We start from the raw sequence: 13,203 nt of genomic DNA on the forward strand, positions 1-13,203 counted from the left end.
ATTTATCTTTCTTATGGGATTGATTAAAGTTACTTTATATATGAAAATAATCATATTTCTATCTCTGAATAAGCTTATTATGAAAATAGATTTAACGATATATTTAATGATACATGTCTGATCAGGAGTATTAAAGTCATTTAACTAGCTCATCAGGAAATGAGAACAACACTTATTTGGGACCGATGGAGTATCGTGATGCAAAAATTAATCGGCGAGGCCACACCGAAAATTCAAAATATATAAGTCCAATGGTTCAATTTTCACGAACAGGTGCCCAAATGATCGAGCATCTACATTGGAAACCGGAGACAAAAACAAATCGTGTTCTATTAATTGCTTGCTTCTAGCATCCACGTGAGATGCACCGGAACCGTTGCGACCGACAGATTGCATTTGCATGTGTCTTGGGCTTGGGTTTTCTCTCTGTATTCCGTACCCTGCCGTATCCTCGCCGCATGCATACATGCATCATAGGAGTACATGGTGCACGAGCTAATTCATTGCAACTCTTTTCCCCTCTTTGCTATATATACAGCTAATATAAAATACTACATCTTACTTGGTTCAAGCAGTATAAATATCTCTGCGTTTTCTATATATGCTGCCTTAATTCAGCTCATCTTCCACACAACATCAAGACACAATGGAGAGTAAAAGGCTCCTATCTTTTAGCCTTGTAGCCCTCTTGATCATTGGGTTAGCCAAAGCTAGGGAATTCCCTTGGGAGCACCCTAGGACAGACGCTACTAGTGAAGGAGGGGGAGGAGGGGAAGGTGGAGGGTCCATGAATGGCTATGGTTCCGGATCCGGTTCTGGTTTCGGATCTGCTGGAGCTACTAATGCTCCTGGTGGGCAATATGGGACCGGCAGCTCCACGGCTAGAGGAGGCGGCGGCGGTGGCGGCGGTGGAGATAATGGTGGTTCTGGAACTGGTTCTGGATCTGCTATGAGTCATAGCTACACTGTTGGCTTTTATGGTGGAGGGGCTTCAGGTGCACAAGGCATGGGTGGTGGTGGTGGCCAAGGAGGAGGTCCACAAAATGGCAACGGTTCTGGCTCTGGTTCAGGAAGAGGAATCGCTTCTAGCAACCTTGCTGGTCCTAATGGCGGAAGCTCTACCATTGGTGGTGGAAGTGGTGGCGGTGCAGCTGGTGGGCATGACAGTGGATATGCCACTGGATACGGAGGTGGTTCAGGCTCTAGCTCGGGTCAAGGTGGACAACGCTAAGATACCATCATTCAATAAAACCGACATTTTTGGTGATTTCCATCAACGTTACAAATTATGTGTTGATTTCAATAAACCTTGAAAGAATATTTCAGTTTTCTTGATTACTGTAGTGATGTGATCTTATGTCTGTTACATTCACCAGTCTTTATGCTTTCAATGACAACCAAGAGGAGCATGAGTATACATTGTTGGAATACAATCGCAGGTCAACATATTAACTTTGTGTCCAAGTTTGAGTCCACCATATTTCCATATCTCATATGTTACTATGTTAGTCTATTTCCACGACCCACAATACACTACTATTGAAACCTTTTTAGGGATGGCCAAAAATCATTTTTGGAGGTAGGCAGCATATCTGTCTCCAAGCCTTGTTGTCACTGTGTTAATTGAGATTTACAGAGTCGGCGCAATTGCTTGCCTCCGTTTATCAATATTTACAGAGTCCACAAATATCCGCCTCCCAAAACAAACTCAGAAACAAAAAAATCCCACTAGCCAGCCAATCGAGCCCATTGACCTCGCTATTGTGTGCCTGTCGCCACTGTCCACCCGGTCGTCATTATAGCCTCCGTCCACCAAGATGTCTTCCTAGCTTCGCAGTAGCCTGATCTGGGGATTGGGCAATCAGATCCATGAGCGCTCGCTGGATCTGCATCGATAGGCAGGGGTGGGGGCCTGGGGGGAGGGGTTGTGGAGCTGCTGCTGTTCTTGTCGGAGCACTGCCAACCATATTTGCCATCGCCATGCCGGATCTGCCACTGCCCCGTGGTCGTGTGCCATCGTCGAAGCGACCGTGCCCCTACATGCCACCGTGTGTGTGCCGCCACAAAAGTGGGTGAACCACTACTAATGCGCCGCTGCCAGAGGCGCGAGCACCCCCTGCCTGCGGCCACCGGGAGGGGGCCTGGACCCCTGTGCGTTGCCTGGAGCGGGCCTTGGCTTGAGCACACACAAAGTGGGCACTTTCCACCCGTGCATGCTACAAGAAGGGAGGAGAAATACAGAGAAGGTGTGGTAGCTAATTAAGTGTGTTATATCGGGGAGCGAGAGAGTTGAGACTTTGCTTAGCTTATTGCGAACACAAGGTCGAGAAGTACCATTGTGTTTCGTTTTGTGATAAGTGATTGTCAATGTGATCCACGAATAGGTTGAGTTGATGACTAACATTACCATGACGAAAGCTATGTGTGCGACATGTCTCTTGGCTTGTGGTGTTTAGTTGTGGAGCTCGGAGGCGGTGGTCGACGGCGAGGTGAAGGTCAAGTAGAGACGTGCCGTGCCGATGGACCTGGAGCGGTGAAAGGCGGACGTGAGGCTTGGACCGACGGACCAGAAGGCCGGATGACCAGCTGCGGTGGCTGACATCTGGGACATCGACAAGTGCAAGTGTATATGGAAGTGACCGTGTTGACCAAGTCAGGACGGCGGACGCGAGTCGAGCGAGGCTTAGAAGGACTTGGCGGGCCAGCCGGTCGAGGACGGTGGTGACACGTGTCGAGTGGCGGGAAAACGTATGGAGTACGCTACTCGCGGCGGATTTCACGGGTTTGGGCCTCAAAACCCGAGCTGAGGTCCCGATGCGGACGGACGACACGTGGCGGCATCGGTGAGATCGCTTCGGAGCGAGGCTACCGGTGAGAAGGCGTGGTGGCCGTCGGATCAAAAGAAAAAGGACTTGGACTAGAATGCCCTGAGGCTAGCTAGTTCGCTCAAAAATATCTAGGTACATTTAGGAAATATGTAATATGTCTGATAAATAAGCCGGGGGAGTCCCCCATCTCGCACAACCCTCCCTACACATCTCTCCACCGCTTAACCCTGTCATTTTAGGCAACCCCTCCACCTCTCTCCCTCTCTCTGTCCCCTAGGTCTTCTCCTATAGTTTTTTTTTCTGTTTAGTCTTCTCTATGAACTAAATCTTTCATGGTGTAATTTTGTGCTGAGATTTGGGGTGGGAATGGAGACCCGAATCCTCCAGTTGTCCTCCGAGATTCACCTATTTTTTGCTGCGATTTTTGTTCACTGAGTTGTTCGTTTTTGCCCCATTTTCGTTCTTGACCACGATCTGATTTTTTCGGAGTTTGGATTGATCCCGAGCGATGATTTTTGGGGAATAGATTCATTTCCAGGTGAATTTGATTTGTACCAAACGTTTCATGGAGATTTGGATATGTTTTGGTTTAATTTTTGGCAGCAGCCCTGCTCGTTCGTATTCAAGGTTGGGATACAGGAGGAGCACTTCTGACGCCTAGTACTGTGCTTCCTTGAGCGATGCTAGTTCCTGGCCTGGATTAAAATCGTTGCTGTTGTGCTCTTCGTTCTTGCTGCTTTTACCTGAAAGCCAAGTGCTGTAGAAGTTCCTTCTGGTGTTTGGATTGGTGGCTCTCGAAGCTGTGCAGAGCAGTGCCCTTGCGTCGTTTACTTTCTGAATCAAGCTCACTCACGCCCCTGGGCTGGTTTTCGATTTTCAGTGAGTTCATCGTCAGGGGCTCGGCGGCGTGCAGCACGACCGCCAGTAGTTGCTCCTTCCCAGTTTGCGGTTTCATTCGCTCTGTGTTGTATCACCTGCACCCAGCGCCCAAGTTTTCTTCTTTCTCTATTCCTGTGCAGCAGGCAGTCAGGCAAATTTGGTCTGTGATTGGTCTAATTCACTTTGAGAGTTCAGCTCTTTGGATCAGTGTTTCCTGCACTTTTGTGTTCCTCTGACGAAGTCAGCTATTGATTGATTACAGTTTGAGGATCCTATCCAGCAGCAAGTTCTTTGCTTGTACGTGTTTGGTTTTTGCCCGATAAATTGATTTCTCTTTGCACTAATGAAGTACTACAGCAAGCAGAGCTCAGCAGGGTGTGGTTAGTGTTGTAATTGATTGCTAGGCTGTGCACCATCGAGTGCCGAGCAAATCCAATTCAGTGTTTTGTTTTGCAGGGATCCAGTTCTCGCTGGTAAAACATAGTGTTCCATTTTTAAGCCGTTATTCTTTCCGTTTTTCTTGGTGATTTTCTAATGAATTTTCTCTGGCCCTGATTTTCCGTTTTGTGCACATCTTAGTCGTTGGGACTTCGATTTGTATTTCGTCAATTGCTTTGAGTTTCTATAGCCCTAAGAAATTTCTTTAGGTACTTCCGTCACCAGTTGACGTGAGTATTCTAGTATTGGAGTTGTTTCGTGTTTGGTGTGAACTCGGGACAGTGGCCAAATATTTTCGAAAGAAAATTTGAGGCTCCCATTCACCCCCCTCTCGTCGCCATTTTTTGTCCTTCAATTGGTATCAGAGCCGGTTAAGGATCATTCCACCTTAATCGGTCCGTGATCAACGAAGGCGACATGAAGCGTGGTTCCGGTAAACCATCGTTCTTCGATGGAACAAATTATCCCTATTGGAAAATACGCATGTCTGCCCATCTCCAGGGGATTGATTGGCTAGTTTGGAAAATTTGTGAGGATTCTACTTTTGTTGTGCTTGAACCCCGTGCTCGAACCACGCAAGATCAAAAAGATCGGCACAACGCAAATAGCAGAGCAAGATCTGTTCTTTTCTCGAGTTTTTCGCTTCTTGAGTTCGAGCGTGTCTCTGATTGTGCTACTGCTCGAGAGATCTGGGTGAGGCTTCAGAGCTATCACGAGGGTACAGCCCATGTCAAAACCAGACTCTATGAGACGTATAAGAGAGAGTACGAGAACTTCACTCAGCTTGATGGCGAGTCCATCGATGCCATGTTTTCTCATTTTCAAACAATCATTAACAAGATGCGAGCAAACAAGGCACAGCTACCTTATGACGATCATGAGATTGCTCTCAAGCTTCTATATGCCCTAGATCGGAAGGTATGGGATGTGAAGATGTCCGCCATTATTGAGTCTTCGAACTATGACACCATCATTGTGGACGAGGTGTTCAGCAAGCTCAAGTCCACTGAGATCAACTACCAGACTCAAGCCAAGCTCAAGAATCCCTCTGCACTGACTATGGCTTTAGTCTCACGTAACAGTTCAAGTTCTTCAGCTAACCCTTCACAGATGTCATTTGCCTTGTCTTCTTTGGTATCTGTTTCAGAGGAGCAGTTGGAGACCCTTAGGGATGATGAGCTGGTGTTGATCATCAACCGGTTCTCACGGTTCCACAACAACCGCTTGAACCGCCGCCGGGGCGGTGATCAAAAGGTGGGCTTCTACAACTGTGGAGATCTCGACCACTTTGTCGCCCACTATCCCAAGAAGAACAAGCACTCCTCCGACAAGTACGACTCTGGCAAGCGCAAGGACAAGCGCGACTACACCTCCAAGAAGTACAAGTCAAAGAAGGGCTTCGACAAGGAGGCGCTCAAGAAGATGTACCGCAAGAAAGCCAAGGCGCAAGAGCGTTCCTTCCTTGCTTCCCTCAGCGCCCTTGACAACGACTCCGGCGATGATCGCTCCTCTTCTCCCTCGAGTGACGATGAGTCCGAGAGGAAGATGGAGGAGAAGCTGACCGGTCTTTGCTTCGTCGCCGACTCCACTCACGGAGGCTTCTGCACCATGGCGATTGATGAAGAGGTGAAGGCCAGCAAGGATGAGGTCTCCTTTGACGACGACACCTCCGAGGTAGCTCCTTCTGTCGATGACCTTGTCGCTGAGCTTGATAGGATGAATGTCACCCTAATTAGTCAAGATAAATTGCTTAAGCGTGCTGCCCATGAGAGGAAAGAGTTTAAGGACAAGCTAGAGTTGGCGCTTAAGGAGCTTGAGGTTGCTAAGAAGTGTGCTGTGGTTGTGTCAGATGAAGTAGAGTGCGATGAGTGTGCTGTTCATATGTCTAATTTCTCTGAATTGCAATCTAAGTATGCTACTTTGCTTGATGAGTATGGTGAGCTGAAGGCTAGGCCTGTCTTTTTGGGTGCGTGCAAGTCCTGCTCGGGCTTGCAATCTGAGCTGGTAGAGAAGAATGCCAAGATCTGTGATCTTGAGAAGGCCAGTTTAGATAGCACTGCTGCTAAGTGTGCACGTTGTGAGAGCTTGGTGCTAGAGCTTGAGTCTTGTAGACACGATAAGATGAGATCTGAGGAAGATAACACATACCTTCGGTCCATCTTGAGCTGGGTGTCTAGCAGTGAGCCACAGTTGGGCATGATGATGAGCCAGTTCAGGTGGGGAACTTGCACATCGGGTGTAGGCTTTGCATAGGTGGGAAGGGTGAAAATCTTTATGACAAGGTTGGTGAGTTTAGTAGTTTGAGCCAGAGTGAGAAAGCATCCACTACTCCCAAGTTGATCAAATTCACTCCACCTGAGCCTTCCAAACCCACTATCAAAGATGGAGTGTTTGAAGAACCTCCAAAAGTCTCGCCTCAGAAACAAGTGTGGATTCCAAAACCTAACCATCTTAGGAACCCACTTGACACTCTACTAAACATCTCTGACGATCCCCTTCCTAAAGCCAAAAAGCCACCAAGAGTAAACCATACCCACAAGAGAGTGAACCAACAACCACCCAAGAGAGAGGTAAGGTATCATTGTGAGTATTGCCATAGGGATGGTCACCTTGTTGTGTTTTGCTTTAGGAGGAAGAGAGATGAGCGGCGAGAGTACATGTTGAACAATCAGAACATGTACTGCCCACCCCGTGGCGTACATGTGCCGCCTGTTCAGAGGCGCAGTGCTAGGCCTAGAGGTGCAATGCCTCAAGGTGCTAGGCCTCAGCTTGCGAGACCATGTGGTGGTCGTGCCCGACGTGGTTCAGGTCATGATCAATATGACTTTGAACCTCGTGGTGGTGGCTTTGCTTCTCAGTCTCACAGCTCTAGCAGACCACGTTTTCCCTTTCGTGGTGATCGCTTTCCTCAAATGGGACATGGCATGCTTGGTGTTTTTCCTAACACTTTTCTAGGGCAAATGACCCAACAATGGTATCCTTCACAGTTTACTAACCCTAGTGTTGTGCCATTTGCTCAGCCCATGTCTTTCTATTGATGCAGATTGGAGGCCTGGAGAACACGTGGCTTGTTGATTCCGGTTGTTCGTGCCACATGACCGGAAGTTCAAAATGGTTCTCCAGCCTCGACCCCGTGCAATGTAAGGAGTACATCACATTCGGGGACAATAGCAAAGGTAAGGTGCTTTCTCGTGGGACCATTCGGGTCAATGAGAGTTTTGTCTTGAAGGATGTTGCTTTGGTTTCAAATTTGCATTTCAATTTGCTTTCAGTTTTGCAACTCCTTTAGGATGGTTTTGAGGTGCGTTTTAAGACTGGCTTGTCTCGAATTCTTGATTCTCAGGGAAATCTTGTCTGTCCGATTGTCCCTTTTGGTCGTGTCTTTCGAGCTGATTTTTCTCACTCTTTTGGATCTTCTCGTTGTCTTATGGCCGGATCCTCCTCTGATCTTTGGAAGTGCCATAGGAGACTTGGTCATTTGAGCTTTGACTTACTAGCTAGGTTGAGCTCACTTGACTTAATCCGAGGATTGCCCAAGTTGAAATTTGAGAAGGATTTGGTTTGTCACCCTTGTCGTCACGGGAAGATGGTTGTCGCTTCTCACCCTCCTGTGACTCAGGTCATGACCAAGGGACCCGGTGAGCTACTTCATATGGACACAGTTGGTCCGGCTCGGGTTCGGTCAGAGGGAGGGAAGTGGTATGTTCTAGTGATCGTGGACGATTTTTCTCGCTACTCTTGGGTGTTCTTCATGGAGGGTAAGGATGAGGCTTTTTCTCATGTTCGAGATTTCATTCTTTGGTTACAGACTGAGTTTCCTAAGAATGCCATGAGAGCTATATGCAGTGACAATGGCACAGAATTCAAAAACACTCACTTTGATACCTTCTGTGCTTCTTTGGGTCTTGAGCACCAGTTTTCATCTCCTTATGTTCCCCAGTAAAATGGTGTTGTTGAGCGCAAAAATCGGACCCTTGTTGAGATGGCCAGGACGATGCTCGATGAGCAAAGGACTCCTAGGAGATATTGGGCCGAGGCGATCAACACCGCTTGTCATGTCTCCAATCGCATTTTTCTTTGAGCCTTCTTGAAAAAAGACTTCTTATGAGTTGCGATTTGGTAGACTACCCAAGGTAAGTCACTTCAGGGTGTTTGGTTGCAAGTGTTTCATCCTGAAGCAAGGTAATTTGGACAAATTTGAGTCCAGGTCCTCCGAAGGTATTTTTCTTGGTTATGCTTCTCATTCTCATGCATATCGTGTACTTAACCTTGAAACTAACTGAGTCATGGAGACCTGTGAGGTCACATTCAATGAGACTATGCCTTGTTCTTCTCCTGTTTTTGAGTGTGCAGGTGATCAGGAGATTGGTGAGAGCATCTTTGTTGAGGATGATGCAGAAGATGCCAATTGGGGTGATCTCGAGCCGACACCACTGGCTGCCCCTCTCGCGTCTTCGACGACTACTTCGGCTGACGACCCCGATCCTTCTTCTTCCACTACTTGGGGTCCGTTCGAGCAACCTCCCTCAACCTACACCGGCTGTTCCTGAGGAGGCCCCAGCTGCAGTTGAGGGGGAGGCGACTTCTTCAAGGGAAGCACCTCGACACATTCAGCGTCGCCATCCACCTTAGACCATGATTGGTGAAATTGACCAGCGAGTCACGCGGTCCAGGTCATATTACATCTCACATTTCGCTCATTCTGCTTTTGTTGCTTCTTTTGAGCCTCGAGATGTTGGACACGCACTATCTAATTCTGATTGGGTTAATGCTATGCATGAGGAGTTAGAAAATTTTGAAAGAAACAAAGTTTAGGTTTTAGTACCACTTCCACCAGATTGCCATCCCATAGGTACCAAGTGGGTTTTCAAAAATAAATAGAGCGAAGATGGGGTGGTAGTGAGGAACAATGCTAGGTTGGTAGCTCAGGGTTTTTGTCAGAAAGAGGGGATATACTATGAGGAAACCTTTGCTCCTGTTGCCCGTCTAGAAGCCATAGGATCCTTTTAGCCTTTGCAGCTTCAAAAGGGTTCAAGCTGTATCAGATGGATGTGAAGAGTGCTTTCTTGAATGGGTATATAGAGGAAGAGGTCTAAGTGAGACAACCCCTGGCTTTGAAAATCCTAAGTTTCCTAACCATGTTTTTAAACTCCACAAAGCCTTGTATGGTCTAAAACAAGCCCCTAGAGCCTGGTATGAGCATTTGAAAGCCTTCTTGCTTGCAAAGGGTTTTAAAATGGGTTCTGTTGATAAAACTTTGTTTCTCCTCAATCAAGGCACTGACACTCTTTTGGTTCAGATATACGTGGATGATATCATTTTCGGTGACTCTTCTCATACACTTGTTGGCAAGTTTGCAGAAACTATAAGGAGGGAATTTGAGATGAGCATGATGGGCGAGTTGACGTTCTTTCTTGGTTTGCAAATCAAGCAAACTAGAGAAGGGACGTTTGTGCACCAAGGCAAGTACACCAAGGATGTACTCAAGAAATTCGATATGGGCGAGGCCAAGCCTCTCTCGACGCCCATGTAGACCACAACGGCCCTGGATGCACATGAAGAAGGAGAAGCTATGGACCAGAAGGAGTACCGAAGCATGATCGGGTCACTACTGTACCTGACGGCGACAATACCGGACATCCAGATCGTGGTCTGCTTGTGCGCGCGCTTTCAGTCTTCACCGCGCACATCTCATCGTCAAGCCGTCAAGCGGATCTTGAGGTACCTTCATTTCACACCTGAGTTTGGCCTTTGGTTTTCAGCTTCCTCCTCTCTTTCTCTTTGCGGCTATTCTGATGCGGATTATGCCAGCTGCCGTGTTGAGCGCAAGTCCACGTCGGGGACTTGCCAGTTTCTTGGGACTTCTCTTGTGTCTTGGTCCTCTCGTAAGCAATTCTCAGTTGCTCAATCCACCACAGAAGCCGAGTATGTTGTTGCTGCTGCTTGTTGCTCCCAGTTGCTTTGGATGATAGCCACTCTGAGAGACTTTGGATTAGAGTTTAGGCGAGTGCCTTTGCTTTGTGATAACACTAGTGCCATAAGCGTTGCTAAAAACCCAGTTCTCCACTCAAAAACCAAGCATATAGATGTCCGCTTTCACTTCCTGCGTGACTACTATGAGAAAGGAGATATTGACCTACACCATGTTGATACCCAAAATCAGCTTACAGACATCTTTACCAAACCCCTTGACCAAGCCCAGTTTACTCGCTTGCGAGGGGAGCTTGGTGTTTGTTTCCCTTTTTAGTTGAGGGGAACTTTGGTTTTTGTACTCTAGTTTCATTTTCTTTTAGTTTAGCTTTTATTTTATTTTTGTATCATATTGCATTGCATTTCATCTCATCATGTATATTAGAGCATTTTGAGCTTCATGATTATAGTTGTTAGATTGAGATTATGCTCTTTGTGATATGTCTTGTATGTACATGATGGTGCTTGTCGCTTAGGCTCCTTTTGATCACTTGATGCATGTTATGAGCTAAGCATGTTTTATAACTTGTGAACTTGACATAAACTTGTTGAAACCTGAAAATTATTCACCATTGTGATTGGCAACTAGCATGTGTAGGATGTGTTGAGATCACTTGAGCTATCATTTATATGCTAGGTTGCTATGACTCATGCTTTGAGTTATACACTTGCTTGGACAACTTGTAAATTCTTGTGCTAAAAATTGAAAATCAAGCTAAGTGAAACGAAAAGATCGAGATGGGTCTGTAGTGTCCTACGTCAAGGTATCGAGACTGCTTCCAATTGCACTTATGGATGAACTTGAGCCTTGTAGTGGATGCCGAGATCATTGTCTTAAGCTTGTGATTGTCTTTGACATGGGCTTGGCATGGTCGATAAGTTGGTTTCATGGTACAGATAACCTCTCGCACTCACACATGTTTTTGACTAAACCTTGTGATATGCTGCAAACTCCGATAAAATGAAAATTTGATGAAAACACAAGTCTAAAGTTAGTCTTTGACATGATATATGAACGCTGCTTGGGGTAGTTCACCTTGTATACACTTGTTACCACTAGGTTGATTTCCTGCTTATACCTGCTATGTGCTACTTTCAGTGGTGAACTCCTTCTTACAATTGCTTAAAATTGATCAAAAATGCTTCAATGTCATATTTCGTTTCACTTGATCAGTTTGAGCATTTGCTAGCACTTGTACTTATTTCTATACACACATGACAGCACCACCTAGAGCATCTTTTCAATATGATTGTTATACTCCTAAAGCTTCTGCATTTGTGCATTTCTTGCATTCATAGCATGATTTGAGGGGGCGTTGCACTCCTTTGGGCAAATCTTGATAAGTGCATGTGTCAACAAGGGGGAGAAAGTTACACACAAAAAGAGAGGCATGCATTCATTTGAGAGAGATTGCATTTGCTTAGGGAGAGTTGCATTTAAGTTGCTTGTGCTAGATGTGTGAGCCTTTGCCTCTTCTGGAGGGTCTAGTTTTTTTTCTAGCTTTTTGAGCTTTGCTAGTGGTGTTGAGCCTGTTGTCTCTTCTTGAGAGCTAGCTTTGTGGTTCTTGATCGTGTCGAGCCTTTGCCCATGTCTTTGGGGATCAAGCTTTGTTCATTTGAAATGACCCGTTGTTGGCTTCTCTTTCGCTTTTGGTCGTTTCGATGAACTCTTTGCTCTTCTCTTCTTTTTCTTTTCTTGTGCTCAAGCTGTTCCTGTGAGTGTGTTGACAATGCACTCATCAAGGGGGAGATTGCGAACACAAGGTCGAGAAGTACCCTTGTATTTCGTTTTGTGATGAGTGATTGTCAACGTGATCCACGAATAGGTTGAGTTGGTGACTAACATTACCATGGCGAAAGCTATGTGTGCGACATGTCTCTTGGCTTGTGGTGTTCAGCTGTGGAGCTCGGAGGCGGTGGTCGACGGCGAGGTGAAGGTCAAGTAGAGACGTGTCGTGCCGATGGACCTGGAGCGGTGAAAGGCGGACGTGAGGCTTGGACCGACGGGCTAGGAGGCCGGATGACCAGCTACGGTGGCTGACATTTGGGACATCGACAAGTGCAAGTGTACATGGGAGTGACCGTGTTGACCAAGTCAGGACGGCGGACGCGAGTCGAGCGAGGCTCAGGAGGACTTGGCGGGCCGGCCGGTCGAGAACGGTGGTGACACGTGTCGAGTGGCGGGAAAGCGTATGGAGTACGCTACTTGCGGCGGTTTCGCGGGTTTGGGCCTCAAAACCCGGGCGGAGGTCCCGATGCGGACGGACGACACGTGGCGGCATCGATGAGATCGCTTTGGAGCGAGGCTACCGGTGAGAAGGCGTGGTGGCCGTCGAATCAAAAGAAAAGGAGTTGGACTAGAATGCCCTGAGGCTAGTTCGCTCAAAAATATCTAAGGGCATTTGACGAATATGTAATATGCCCGATAAATACGTCGGGGGAGTCCCCCATCTCCCACAACCCTCCCTACACATCTCTCCACCCCTTAACCCCTGTCATTTTAGGCTATCCCTCAACCTCTCTCCCTCTCTCTGTCCCGTAGGTCTTCTCCTGTAGTTTTCTTTTTAGTTTTCTCTATGAACTGAATCTTTCATGATGTAATTTTGTGCTGAGATTTGGTGTGGTAATGGAGGCCTGAATCCTCCAGTTGTCCTCTAGTGTTCACCTATTTTTTGCTGCGATTTTTATTCACTGAGTTGTTCGTTTTTGCCCCATTTTCGTTCTTGACCACGATATGATTTTCCCGGAGTTTGGATTGATCCCAAGCGATGATTTTTGTGGAATAGATTCGTTTCCAGGTGAATTTGATTTGTCCAAGTTTAGGAACATTTCATGGAGATTTGGATATGTTTTGGTTTAATTTTTGGCAGCATTTTTCTTTCTGCTCTTGCCTAGCAGCTGCCCTGCTCGTTCGTATTCGAGGTTGGGATACAGGAGCAGCACTTCTGACGCCTAGTACTGTGCTTCCTTGAGCGATGCTAGTTCCTGGCCCGGATTAAAATCGTTGCTGTTGTGCTCTTCGTTCTTGCTGCTTTTACCCGAAAGCCAAGTGCTGCAGAAGTTCCTTCTGGTGTTTGGATTGGTGGCT

General features: G+C 46.9%; 1 protein-coding gene across 1 annotated transcript; it reads left to right on the top strand.

The window, feature by feature from the left end:
* Positions 788 to 1,231, top strand: LOC8070539 (glycine-rich cell wall structural protein 2). The gene has a single exon (XM_002464497.2). It carries the CDS (start codon positions 788 to 790, stop codon positions 1,229 to 1,231), a length of 444 nt encoding a protein of 147 aa, XP_002464542.2.

This window comes from Sorghum bicolor, chromosome 1 (genome assembly GCF_000003195.3).
Source record: "Sorghum bicolor cultivar BTx623 chromosome 1, Sorghum_bicolor_NCBIv3, whole genome shotgun sequence".
NCBI classification, from domain to species: Eukaryota; Viridiplantae; Streptophyta; class Magnoliopsida; order Poales; family Poaceae; genus Sorghum; species Sorghum bicolor.

What these genes read in the sequence shown, in the direction of transcription:
- LOC8070539 (XM_002464497.2), top strand. Translation starts at nt 788, where the DNA reads ATGAATGGCTATGGTTCCGGATCCGGTTCTGGTTTCGGATCTGCTGGA.